At 42.2% G+C, this 13,404-nt stretch overlaps 1 protein-coding gene across 6 annotated transcripts in view; it reads left to right on the top strand.

Annotated features, from left to right (window-relative positions):
* The window catches only part of FILIP1 (filamin A interacting protein 1), a 109,551-nt gene extending 96,147 nt beyond the window's left edge, over window positions 1-13,404 (top strand). For 4 of the 6 annotated variants that reach the window (XM_069804691.1, XM_069804690.1, XM_069804692.1 and 1 more), the window contains 2 exons: window positions 4,561-4,784; window positions 12,578-13,404. In XM_069804691.1, coding sequence (XP_069660792.1) covers window positions 4,561-4,767 — 207 coding nt within the window. In that variant the 3' untranslated portion in view covers window positions 4,768-4,784; window positions 12,578-13,404. Of the gene's footprint in view, window positions 1-4,560; window positions 4,785-10,969; window positions 11,273-12,577 lie in introns of all 6 variants that reach the window. The other 2 variants (XR_011328386.1, XM_069804694.1) reach the window with 2 other exon arrangements.

Genomic DNA, 13,404 nt, shown 5'->3' with positions numbered 1-13,404 from the left:
ATATTCCCCTGATTGAAGCCCTCTTCTGAGTCTGCAGCAGTTCCGATTTAGATAAAATGAGAGACCCTGATCCAGAGAAAGACACGGGCACCTGAAGGAGAACTTGGGAAATTTTTGAGCATTTAACCAGAGAGATGAACCAAAAAAGGCGCCAGTCAGTGACTGTGTCTCCACTGGCACCTGAAATCTCTGGACCCAAATGTTTTGGAGGTACTTCATGTTCTGCCTGCTGCACAGCTGCCGAGCAGCTGGCTTTGTCACACCAGCGCTGCCACCTGGCATAGTCCAGTCTCACAGGAGCCTACACAGCAGGAGCTGATGTGATGGAGACTGTTTGACTAGCTGGACTGAATTCAGCATTTAACAGAACCATTGCCACTTTGATTAAAAAAAAAAAAAAAAAAAAGAACCAAACCCTAAGCTGGTAACTGCCTTTTATATGATAGCCTACAGCTTTGGGTCATTACCACAGAAGTGGAAAAAATGGGGTTTGGTCCTCCTTAGCTTGCTTAGAGTTAAACCCACTCCCAGGAAAATACTTGGACTACCCTAGCAGACCTAGCAGATAATTTTTTATTACAGATGGACCACAGCACAGCCAAAAAATTCAAGACTATGAGAGCAGAGGATATGCAGACCAAAATGATCCTGAAACTGTAGCCTGGTTGTTAGTCTTGCCTTAGCACATTAGCCCAAGTCCCTGTTCCCAGGACAGTTCATACAGTTTACAGTAAAAAACCCACAGAATAAAAACAAATATTCTTGGGGAAAAAAACCAACTGTGGTGCCTATATCCTGTTTTTTTTGATTTAGGCCTCACATTTGGCTGTAGGATTGCTGTGAATTTGGACCTTCTGTGGCTACCAGGATGGGTGTCAGTCCTATTAATCCCTTCACCCCTATGCTCCCCACCTCCTGCAAGCCTGGCATCCAGCGCCAGCTGTTCATGCTGCCAGGGTACAGAGCAAATCCGGTGACATTCAAATCTGCAGGGAGCAGAGGGAATCCCCACTGCAGCAGAGCCAGCGTAGTGAGTGGCACGGCACCAACCATGCAGAGCGTCCTGTGACGGAGGCAGCAAGGCACAGCTGAAAGGCTGGTGGGTGCCAGAGCTAGCTGGGCACACGTTAAAGCAGCTATAAGGCTACTTTCATTTGGGCAGCATTTAGTTTGAGGTCGGCATCTAAATTCAGCTCTTTGTAGGTGTCCCATGTACGCTCTAAGCTTCTGTTGGAGTTACTAGGGATCCAGGGGTCAGCTCACTTGCCCCTATAGAGGTGCACGGTGCTCTCTGCATGCCCTGTGGCAGTTGAGACACGTGCGTGAGGCTGGTACATATAACACGGACCTGTACCTTTCTGCAGCAGAAGCTGACGGGATACCTCAGATGGCACAGGGTGCCTCGGTGCCGGCAACTGAGTCAGCCCCTAGTCATCAGTCCCGTTGCCAGCACTGAGCCCTGTGTGCTGGCTCCATGGAGACTGGAGGGTGATTCAGCGGAGACTCCGCTAGCTTCAGTGTGAACTGAATTGCCCACTGGGCTCCACTGACTGTATTGACTAGATCTCAAGTCCCACCCTTTCAGAATTTCAGCCTAAACACACTTCTTCAGTGTCATTTTAAGTGCTGTCAAGTAGCCTACCTAACTTCCAGCTGCTTTATCAGAGGTTGCAGGTCTCTTTGGGTCCTCTGTCTTATCTACCAGCCCTGCGCAGACAGCTTGAGTAGCCCAGGGCATCTCAAATTGCACTAGATATCTGTGTCAGCCACTGAACCGAACCGTTTCTGTCCAGGGCAAGCTGGTCCCTGATCTGATTGGGAACAAGTGCTGAAAAAGCACCTTTGTTATTAAAATATTCCAAAAGTAAATGTGTGTGTGAAAGCACACTTTTTGTGTGTCAATAAAATGCACTAAGCGGGATCTTTTATAAACCACTAAAACATGCTAAATGTTCTGTACATGCAGATTGCTTTTCTTCCTTTAATGGGACCGTCCAACCTTACAGCTTAATATACCTGCCAGTGTCTGCAGTGAGTGCTGATTATCAACCTAACCAGCTTAGCAGCTGCATGTATTTATCTCACTCTCAGTAATGTATTTATTAACCTTGCTTGGCCCCCTGTGCTGTTCCAGCACCACGTCCTGCCAGCTCAGAGCCAGCCAGCGTCACTCTGCGTGCGTCCCGCGGGGCCGCGTCTCGGGCGCTCCGTGCCGGCTGCCTACAAGTTGGCTTTCTGGTTGGAGCCGTGTTTCTGTATCGACCAGAAGACAGCAGCCTGCAGACAAACGGGGCTGGAGGGAACTGCTTAGAACTTGGTTCTTGGACGAGTGACCAAGAGACAGACGGTCGTGTGGGTTCTCTGCCACAGACACTAGGGACGCGTCCTCTGCTGCGTACCCTGGCACTCTCCCCGAAGGGGACTGCTTGCTGAAGAGGCACCTTTGTGCCATTTCACTTAGCAAACACAAACCGCTTTCTCAGCTGCGTGTGAAGCAGGCGTTAGCTTCCATATGATCAACACGTTAGTATGCTGTAAGGAAGGCAACTAAGAAATTTAAAGCAAGTTAGAGTTCTTTTCAAAGTGCTTTTGAGTGATTTAGGCTTGAAATGAGTAACTTGAAAGCGCCCAAATCCTTAGTTAATAATTTACATGTGAATAAAGCTGAAGAAATGCCTGAGATTCCAGCTACTTCATTTGATTGCCTCATGTTTACACACTGTGGAGCTCTTTCAGGGAGTACAAGATGTTTGTCATTTGGGTTCCCTGGGATGTTGACATATTTTCCAAGGCTGATGGAATGCATTTGCATGTTTTGCCCTACGGAATTGTATGGGCCTAACTTGTTTTGACATCTACATGTGAGTTCCATATTAGCCTTTAGACTGCCATTGTAAATGTTGCTTTTAGTTATTGAAAATGGCTTCCTTCCTGCCAGGCAGACAGCATTCAAGTTTTCCAATTGTGATTTTTTTTGTGTACACATGGGGTTTTGAACTGTTCTTAGAAGATTAAGGAATGGTTTTGCTTTGAATACTCAGGATGCAGACAGAAGGCTCTGATGCTACTGGCTGGAAATCCTTCGAGAGAGAAAAATGCTCCTTTGTGGAGCATTTTTTAAGAGCATTTTTAAGTAAATGTGCAAATACATGTTGCAGTTGATGCGACCTACTAATCCAATCTATTTCAGCAGTTTAGTTTTATTTTGCTTACATGTCGTAAGTTGCAGAATTTAGTGATTTAGCAGATGCGTCTAGCTAGGATTCCAGGACCTTCTGAGAAGTGTTCTCTTTTGTGAGCTCAAAGTCTTCATTCATTATCTGAACAGAAAAAAGCCACATATGAAATTCAGCTGAGACACTGAAGTTGTCACCGTTAATGTTTGTGTCTGTATTGTACACTGCAGAAGATAAAACACATTTTCCTTTCAGAATTGTCATGGTTATAAGTATTTTCTTTAGGTTGTGGTCCATAAGGGATAGCTTCCAGTTTTGGCTTTGCGGAGTACATGCCACATTATCTGGCCAGTGGAGACAGAAAATAGCAGCTGGCCCTTTTGAATCTTTTTCTCCTATCCAAATGCTCCTTGTGCATTTACACAGTGGGATTCAGTTGCCTAAACATATGTACTGATTGCATTTCCCAAGCTATAGGATAGCTGGCCTGGCCTCCAGCTGGTGCTCCAGAAGGGCACAGAGGCCTGGTAGGAGCCGTGCTGGGTCTGCCAGCCCCATGCGTGGGTCCTCAACCACTTAGGCCATTTTTTTTTATTTTATTCTAAAGTCCTCAAACTTGAGGCTAAGTGTGCTTCGTAGGCTGTTGTCCAGGGCAGCAGACTGGCAGGGATAGTAAAATGACCGTGTCTGCACCGCCTTGAGGTATCCCTGGAAATCTGGGCTCCCTGCTTCACCCTCACCAGAGTTCATCAAGCTGTGGCTAGGGCTCGGAGGGGGAGAGCCCTCTCCCACATCCCTCCTCCCACAGCCACAGGAGAAGGAAATCCAATGCTCTGTCTCTCTCCCCCAGTCCCTTACGCTTCCCGGTACAGAAATAAGTGGTGCCAGCCATGGCCCCAGCATACTTTGGGAAGCAAAGTTCAATTTTATCTATAATGCTGAGAAATCTTGCCCCAGCTCTGAAAATACGGCAGTTACACGGCTATACGGTTCTGAGAGCCCATGCTAGTCTGTGCAAGATGCTAATATTGTACCTGTCTGACAGCTAAGCTAGCATTTCGGTAGCCTCGAAAGCCGTACTGCACTGTGTCGTGCTGTGGAATCGGAGTTTTGCAGGGATTCCCATCCCGATGATGTCTTGGTCCGAAACACCGGACCTCAGCTCTGGGACACTCGTTTGACCCCAACTGTACCTTTGGCCCTACTCTAGCAGTATGTGCTATGGCCAGGTTCCAAATGTGAACATTAATTTGCTAAGAGGCATGATTTGGGACATTGTTGCTTGAGAGGTAAATGAAGAACCGATGAAAACTATAAGATGAGCATATACGAGAAGAAAAAGTCCTCCGTTCATGTCCTTTCTCTCTCTCTCTCTCTTTTGCAGACAGGACAGGATGGGTCATCTCCGAGACCTACACCCACCCGCATTCCTGTGTCAAAAGGTATGAAAGCAGGAAAGCCAGTAGTGACAGCCCCAGGAGCAGGAAATGTGACAAAATTCGAGCCTCGTGCCGAGACTCAGTCTATGAAAATAGAACTGAAGAAATCTTCAGCCAGCAGCTCTGCCTCCCTGGGCGGGGGTCAGGGCTGATGGCGGTGGCTCAGGGGGTATGTTCTGCAGGTTTTCTGCTACCATGGGAGTCAGCCCCCTGTCTGTGTAGTTGCTCACGTTTGCCCGTACTAATGAAGTCCTGCAGCTGTCACTTAAACAAACTAATAAGTGTGTGCACTGACTACTTAAGTAACAACATCCTTTTGTCTTCTTACTGCAGTTTAAAAAAGAAAAAAAAAAGCCATCAAAAAGGCAGTTGTACGCCAGGAAGATCTTCAGCCTAGGAAGTGAGAATGGGGCAACTGCACTAGCTTATTAATGTAGTTCAGGAATTCTTAATGATAGATTTGGTCACTTTTTAATAGATCAAAGGAAATTTGGTCACTTTTACTAGATTGTCTTCCACCTTAACAGATCACTTTCCACCTTCACTACTGCACGGGGCACTTTTCTTCCTGCCTGTGATCACATTATCAAGATGCCGCGATGCCTAGGGAAGCAATGCCAGGAATGAAAGCTAGTAACTCAGCTGCGGGAGGGAGGGACGGGAAGAGAGGAAGGATGGGCACCATGTGACCAGTCTTCTCTCTAGGATTCTCCCATCCAAATCAGCGTTTTTCAGTGGTGAGCTGCTTTCTCAAGGCAGGTACAAATTTCAAGGGGGTAGGGAGGTTGCACAGTGTTCAGCAGCAGCAGTGCTAAGCTTATTTCTTCCAGAGGGGCTTAACACTTGTAGACAGTGCTTACAACCAGGTCCCTGACGTACACACACTGCCAGCTTACTTACATACTGCCAGCTCAGGGGTCAGATGAAGGCAAGGGAGCCAAAAGGTGTCTAGTCTTTAGAAAAAGCTTGAGAAACATTGGTCTGGCTAAAATCGATATAGTCCGCATCTGTGCCTGCTCCAAAGACCACTAAAGGCTCTGAAGCAAGTCACTCCATTGCTTTCACTAGGTTTTCAGTGTTCCTGTTTGGATGAACTTGTGCTATATTTAAACCTTAGTTGCCAAGCATCCTTATGTCTTAGAGGGGAAGACAGCACAGACTGCTGGTGGCAGAAATTGCTATTTAAAGGCACGGCTCAGGTACAGACAGTGAAAGAGATAGGGTTTGGTATGGCAGTTACTCTCAGTTCTCAGTTGTTTGAAATATTTTCTCTTAAATACAGACTGCCTCACAATACCATGGCAATTCATCGTTTTTCTCTCCCTCTTTGTGATTTCCTCCTTTATATGTTTGCATTTTTAAGCATGTTTTACGGAATTGTGCCAGCATGGAAATGGTGTGGATGCCAATGATTGTTATGATTGTTTATTTAATAACAGTAAAGTTATTAAAGGGTGTCTCTATTAAGTGATCAATTTCCACAGAAGAAAGTCACAACGAAAAGAAATGGAGTCGAGCAGACTAATAAATGAGGGTTTTAAAGCTTTTATAATACCTCAACCACCTCAGCAAGCTGTAAAGGACCCAGTGATTAGGAATAGCTTTCAGAAAGCGAGGCAGGAAGACCACCAATAAATAATAAATACAATTCACAGAAAAGAAAATGCACCAGTGGGTGAAATATTAAATGGCTTTCTGTCTGGGAGAAGAGGTTTGATGGAAGAATCTGCCACAGAAGGTCAACAAAATTATAGTCGGTGCAAGCAATGTTTAGTCTTCAGTCTGCACTTTGCATTGCTCTCCAATTTAAGATCCAGATATGGCCATTATCCCAGCGTAAAGCTGGCATTTTATTATTCACATGAAGGGCATTTTGTCTGTGGTGTAAAAGCTGCTGCTGCATCAGAAAAGAAGTAGGTTTCAATTTTTACACATGTAACACCTGCAATACCTGTTAATTTTAAGATTCTGGTTCCTATGACATCTGAAAATCAGATTCATATTAGGAGCATTTTTCATAACACTCAATTCCCAGTATTTCAGATAAAACTTGGAAACTCGAATTAGCCAGCAATGTGAGTTACTATGCCAGAAATACATCATATCCTCTCAACTAATTGTTATCACTTAAAAGCCTTGATTTGTCAATAAATTGTTGCCGAGATCTTACTGTTCGTACTGTATCATAGACTTTTCAACAGATGTTTGAAGAAAACACATTATTAAGAGCTTTTTGCTGGATATTCACTCTAAATACTGGCACTGAAGCAAGTCTTCAGGTCAAAACAGTCATTTAAATAATATTGCAAACATGAGCCCCAAGCTAATGTGGCTTGATACAGTGATGAACTACAGCTGCCTTAAGCCTTCCTTTTCAGATCCTTGTTTCAAAGAAACTTAGTTCCTTAGTTAACTGTTGCTATACCCAAGGCAATACTCGATGTGTGCCTGTGGTTGAAAATTTGTTTGTTTTGTTTGAGATCTAAGAAACTAATTCACCTGGAGAAACAAGCCAGCCTTACCGTACCTGAAATCCAGGACACACAAATTAGCGCAACTGAACGAGAACTGCAGGCACAAGCCGGGGATTACTCTTGTAGTCAGTAGGATTTCATGAGACGGACTCCAGAAATTCCAGACAGGTCAGACCAAGGGTCATGTTATTTTTCCCAGGAGCAACACAACAGAAAGGAACTGTTGCTCCACAGCAGAAGCCTAAAGAGTTGGAATCAGGCAACTGGTTTAACCGTTAGCTAAAAATAGGTATTTAGTTGTACTAATCATTTTTAACATCTGTTTTAACTGACCCGCGGTTCTTGTTTCTTAAAGGTAGAAGAAGGGTAAGATGAAGAAAAAAGAAAGCCTGTAGTTCAGAAGTCTTAAAAGTTGACGTGTGACTGTGTTATATTGGAATTTCCTCTGACTCTGAAGACAGTTATGTTTAGTGACTACAGTAAGGTCCTCTGTTCAGTAGGTCAGCTCCAGAAGGCAATTTAGACAACCAAGTCTAAAGACGGTGCCTAAGCCCCAGAGGCATCCTGAAGATCTTCCTGAAGTTCTTCCACTGCCCTGGTCTAGTCAGTGTTTCAGTTGTGACTTAGCTAGCACAGCAGCCTCTGAACCTAATCAAGATCCATAATCGAGGTATTCTTGTATTTCTTCTCAGGGCTTTAAGTCAAGCCACAATTTCATGGTCACTTAAAGTCTGGATGTAACCCCACACTGGAGTGAAAAGCTGTAGTCCTGTCTTTGTCACCTCCAGCCAAGAAAGTACTCGCTTCCATGTGGTTGTCCCTTGAGCTGGCACAAGGGTTTGTTTGAACTTAACTGGGGAACTGATCTGAACTAAAAGGAATCTGGCAAAAAGCAGAAAGGCTAGCTTTAACATAGCTTAGTTCCAGGCTCTCGGGGCAGAAAAAGAAAGAAAGCAGGCATAGGAAACCAGCGGCTGTTTTAAAGTGACTGTGGAATCATGAATGCCTCTTAGCAGATCAAATACCACACAAATGCAGGGGTAGTGCTGCTTGTTTTAAAAACCTTTGAGTGAAACCTTTCTTCAACAGTAGGAGACGAGTCCCCCCTTCTCACCGGTATCTGAGGAGACTCAAACCCACATCAGCTCCAGCCAGGTTCACCAATGGCACCAACAGCTGAGGGGGAAGAAGGTGGTATTCTCATTCCCTCCTGTAAAGGCTGTGCTGTTCTGCGTGGAGGGCTTCAGTATTCACTGAGCAGAAACAAGAGGGTGGTTGAGTGGTCAGAATATTGAATGAGGAGGAGGGAGACCCCCCGGATTCTGGTCCCTCTTCCAAAGGCTGCCTTTGAGCCTGGCCTTTTGTGAAAAGAAGGCTTGTAAGATGAAGTGTCTGTTCATCCATCCCTCCATCTGTCCTTTGTTGATGAATAACATTGAACACATCAACCAATTTCAGCCAAATCTGACAAAGCAATAGGGGTCTCCAGAATAAGAATTTCTTCCAGTTTAATGAAAAGGGCAACAGGGAAGAGGAGCAAGAACCTTAGCAGTGCCCCACTGCACGGAAGAATGTAGCTTGAGCTACATACACCTTCATACAACATCAAAGAATGAACACAAGAGACTGATGTCAGAAGTACTACAAGGACAAGCCTTGTTCAGACCTCAGATTTTACTAGGCACCAAAGAATCAAACTCTGATACACCAATCCGTAGGAAAATATTAGGGCCTTTATTTACAGGGCTTCTTGTGTATTCTACATTACTGGATTATAATGCAGAAACCAAGCCTTCCTCTGCGCAGGTCATCATCTAGAATGAGTCATCCTCTTGCTTTCTCTCTCTTACCTTTTCCTCTGTGTTGATTTTTTTTTTTAACAAAGTGGAACAGTTTCAGTAGCAAAAAGCATGCAACTCAGAGTAATAATGATAGTTACAGTGCTTCATCAGGAACCGAGCTGGCTGAGAACCGATCTTTGTATTTTTGGTAGGATTCATTGTCAGCTGGAGAGATGCTTTGTTCTGGCTGACTGCGTGGCCATATAAGCAGTCGTGATAACTCAAGCCCAGCAGTTGGAACATCTGGCTTAGGCCAGCAGTAAGGTGGAGAGGGGGAAGAGTGAGGAAAATGCCAGCCCATTCATGAGCAGCACACGTGGACTGAGAAGGTGCACCCTCGGTTCTCCAGATGATCTCTGTGATTTTAAATCTAGTTCCTACTAAGTTTTCCACTGTGTTCCCCAGACTAGAACCCATCACCTGAATTACTGTTAAATGTGCGTATTGCTAATGTAGTCATTAGCAGAGCAGTACATTTAAGTAAGTGTGACTGAAAATGAGGGAGCACAGAACTTCAATCCTAATGGCTGGGGGGGAGTTTCTCAGACCGGTAAACATGCTAAGTAAATAATAGAAGAAAACCAGAGATTTTTTACTTATTTTGCCCACCTTTTTTTCCTTTCGTGACACCCATTAGTGTGATTTTTTAAAAAACAAATAACGCTGTGTGACTCTCATGAATATGCCCATAGAGTATGCATGTTACCATATGTAAATCTCAAACCACTTACAGCACACAGTAATTAGCATCATGTGAGTAATCTCTAAAGTCACGTTAATATGTTGATTCATGCCAGTTGGATGCCAAGTCATATATTACTGCCTGACATATGCTACACGTGTTCTAAAACATCCTCAATATTTACATGAATATTCAGTAATTCTGATCACATGTGGAAGAGCATGTCTTTAAAGAGACCAAGCTACTGTCCTGCTGGGTTTCAGGTGCTTGGCATAAGCTGTAAGAGTCAGGACAATTTTCAGACCAATTATGTGTTCCCATCACACATCAGTGGCCGATTTCATTGAGTCACTTTGAAACCTGTAGTTTGCTGGCAGGAGTTTCTGTGAGCTCATCTTTCGAACTTGTTTTCATTTAGGGGAATATTTTTCTCCCCTATGTCACTGTGAGTTACCCTCTTTCTCTTAATTTTGCCTGAGCTCTTGCAGGCAAAACTACATGCAACATTTCTCATTACAGATGTTAACTTCACTTTGAATCTTACTCCCTACACACTGCTCTTACTTGGCTTTTTGGAAGATGCAATCAGGGTTAACCATTCTCACATGCAGAGCTATCAGCTCTGAGGGTCAGGTATGAAGCACTCAGGTATGAATGGGTCTTTGCTTTAAAAACTCTCTTCAGGATTTTAAAAATAGAAATACTGATACATGATTCTCCTCTGTTGCTTGGGCGCGCATTGTCTGTGGTACATACATTTTTCTATATTGTAAGAAGAAATTAAACTTCATGTGTTAAAATGTCAGTTGACGTGCTTCATTATATGAACCAGTATTTTTCATAGACCAGCTGTTAATGATGTGTTTCCTGGAGAAGTTCTGATTTACATCAGTGGGACTGAAAGCAGAATTAGCAGTTTTACATTAACTTTGTTTTCTTTTCCTATCATTCAAATAGTTTTGTTTAAGTGAATTCATAGCTCCTTGAAATATTCACATCTGTAACCCTAGAAAAATTTATGTAATCATATCCTACAGATATAATCATATTCCTACAGAGGGTGGTCCGACAGAACTCTGACAAAATCTGCCCTACTATAATTTTAGCTTAATAACTGCTCAGACACCTCTTTTAGTAACTAGAGCGTGTGTGTGTATATATGTGTGTGTATATAATATATATATTTTTATATATATATAAGCATTTCAAATAAAAACAACTGATGGACAAACTAAGAGCATACGTATACGTGTGTGAGAAATGAATGAACAAATGAATACTAGAAGTGGAAATAATATTTGATTTTTTAATTATTTCTCCTACTCTTTTCTGCATAATTGCTATATTTGGTCTGTAGGAGGAAGACTGATTCAGAAACCTGCTGTAGTCTTGCTGTTCATTCAGTGACTGAGCCTTTACAAGGAGCATGATATTTTTCTGCTACCCATTTAGTTTTTAGAATTTTGTATCCAAACTCCGTATTCATATATAAAGTGCATAGTGAATTTAAGAAAAAAATTGTTCCATATGGAGTTCATGTGACTCCCCTTGAAGTTAATGGGAGAGTTCGCCTGAGGTTACAATCTGATATTAAGTAAATGCAGCTTTTTACATCTCATACCGCAAGAGCTTGAAGTTAGACAACAGCACTGGTTGTAAGGTAAAATCTTACTGTAGTTTGTGGTTCTTTCACATTCGGTGCGTACATTTGGTAGAACTGGTATACATATCTTGTTGAAAATCATTTGTTATTGATAAATGATATGGAAAAGAAATACTTTCTATTTGGGAAATTCTATTGGTTCATTTGCCTTAACATATTTTCTTGCATGTTTCCTGAGCCCCGCTTTTGTGATTCACTATGTATGAAGAGCATCACTGGAATCTGCCATCTAGTGGCAAAGTTCTGGCATTAAGAGTACATGGAAAACATTTTGATTTTTCTTTCTTCTTACAATGTAACTTAACCAAACATCTTGCAAATATTAGTTAGGAAGCAGACAAAGGCAGAAGTCAATAAAAATGTAAAAGGGAATAATGACGGGATTAATGTAATTTCTTGGGTCATGTAAATTTTGTAAAATCTTCAGACAATTAGGAAGGAATCTTAAGGAAAATAATTTCGATTAAGAAAATGAGTATTTCTGAAAATGTATAATTGTATGTTTCGAGTTAGCATTGGTACAGTTATATTATTTGAAATGCATAAAATACACCTTTTCAGAGAAAAATGTCATTGATAGCTAAATTCCTATATTAACAAAGTTGCCTGCAAGAGCAGTATATATAGATAGAAGAACATAAGACCAGGTCATTAGTATTTCAGAAGAGCCCAGAGATTAATCAGGATCAGAGATCTACATTACACGCAGGACAAAGTTAAACCCAGCCTTTCAAAGACAATGCCAACACTTAGTTTTGCACACTGTGGCTGAAATCTATCCCCATTGAAGTCATTAGCAGAATTCAAGCAGACTTGCTGAATAAAACCAGCATAGGTTTCTAAGCCACATTTAAGTAAAAAATGAGGAATGACCCCATACCTCTTCCTCATCCCCTTTTCAGAATTGTCAGCAGATCCATGATGGATTTGTGTAAACAGGATACAGGAGACCCAACTCCAAGTCTTCCTCTACCTGATTCTGGTGTGGGATGGGAACATTGGTGTCCCTGTGGTTTAATCCATTCAACTGTATTATTGTTTTTCCCCGTGGAACACCAAATGATGGTCCTGACGTTGAAGTGGAAGCCAAGGGCCTCTGAGCCCTCGCCTGGTACTAATTTGGTTTCCCTTTGTAGCATTAGCCAGGACAGTTTTTATCGGCCAGTGATGTGGGAGTAAGTCTGTGAGACATTTCTAGAAGAAAAATGCTTTGCACTGCCATTGTAATTGTTCTTCTTTAAAGTAACTTGTAACGTATTTGCAGTTTCATAAAACCAAATGTTTTGCTATCTTTTCTTTTAGAGAGTGTCATCATTCACCAGTTACGCATGAACTCCAGATGAGTTACCGCCTCCACTCTACGCTCTCCGCGTGCACTACCCTCCTCGCCAGTTGGACGGATCACTGTAGAAGCTCTCTACCATCAACACCAGGGTCACTTGTGCTACTGATTATTCGTGGAAGTATTTATTGCCTCCATTAGGTTTTATATATTTTTTCTTGGTAGAGCTCTAAGAATGAAGAGCCTTGCTGATACTTTGAAAGTGCATAGTCAGAGAGGGAGAAGCAGTCTTTCTGCCAGCTGAATTTCACTTTTATTTGCAAAGCCTAAGGCGCGTGCTTGATTTTGTTTGATGTTTGCCATATAATTTATTTTTATAATACACTTTGTAAAGTAACTGTCCCAAAGTTGCAATTCCTGTCGTCCATGGCGCATTTATTTGTAGAATACACTGTCAAATTTGCAATTTGATATTTTTGTAATAGAGAGTATGTAAAGAAAGAAAAAACTAACTTCAGCAATGTTTTGTGTTTAAATGGAAAAATATTCAGCACATTTTTTTTGCCACCATGAGATTCTGTGAGACTAAATACTCTGAAGACTGCTGTATGGCATTTGTACTATTGCAGAATATTTCTTGCACTGTGTGATGGTTTGGCATAAAATTAAGTATTAAAGTCCAATGCCTTGAAATACAACCAGATTTACTCATTTTAAACAATGTAAGCCAGTTTTTAAAGCTGTGATTTTTTTTCTATATAATGTATGTTTTTACTTCTGCCTGTACCAAAAAAGTTGATTTTCATTACACTGTAACTAATAAATTTTCACAACTATGCAAATGTAA

Source organism: Haliaeetus albicilla, chromosome 17 (assembly GCF_947461875.1).
Source record: "Haliaeetus albicilla chromosome 17, bHalAlb1.1, whole genome shotgun sequence".
Classification (NCBI taxonomy): Eukaryota; Metazoa; Chordata; class Aves; order Accipitriformes; family Accipitridae; genus Haliaeetus; species Haliaeetus albicilla.
Note: the sequence above shows the minus strand (reverse complement) of the source record. Positions and strands in the feature narration are given on the sequence as shown.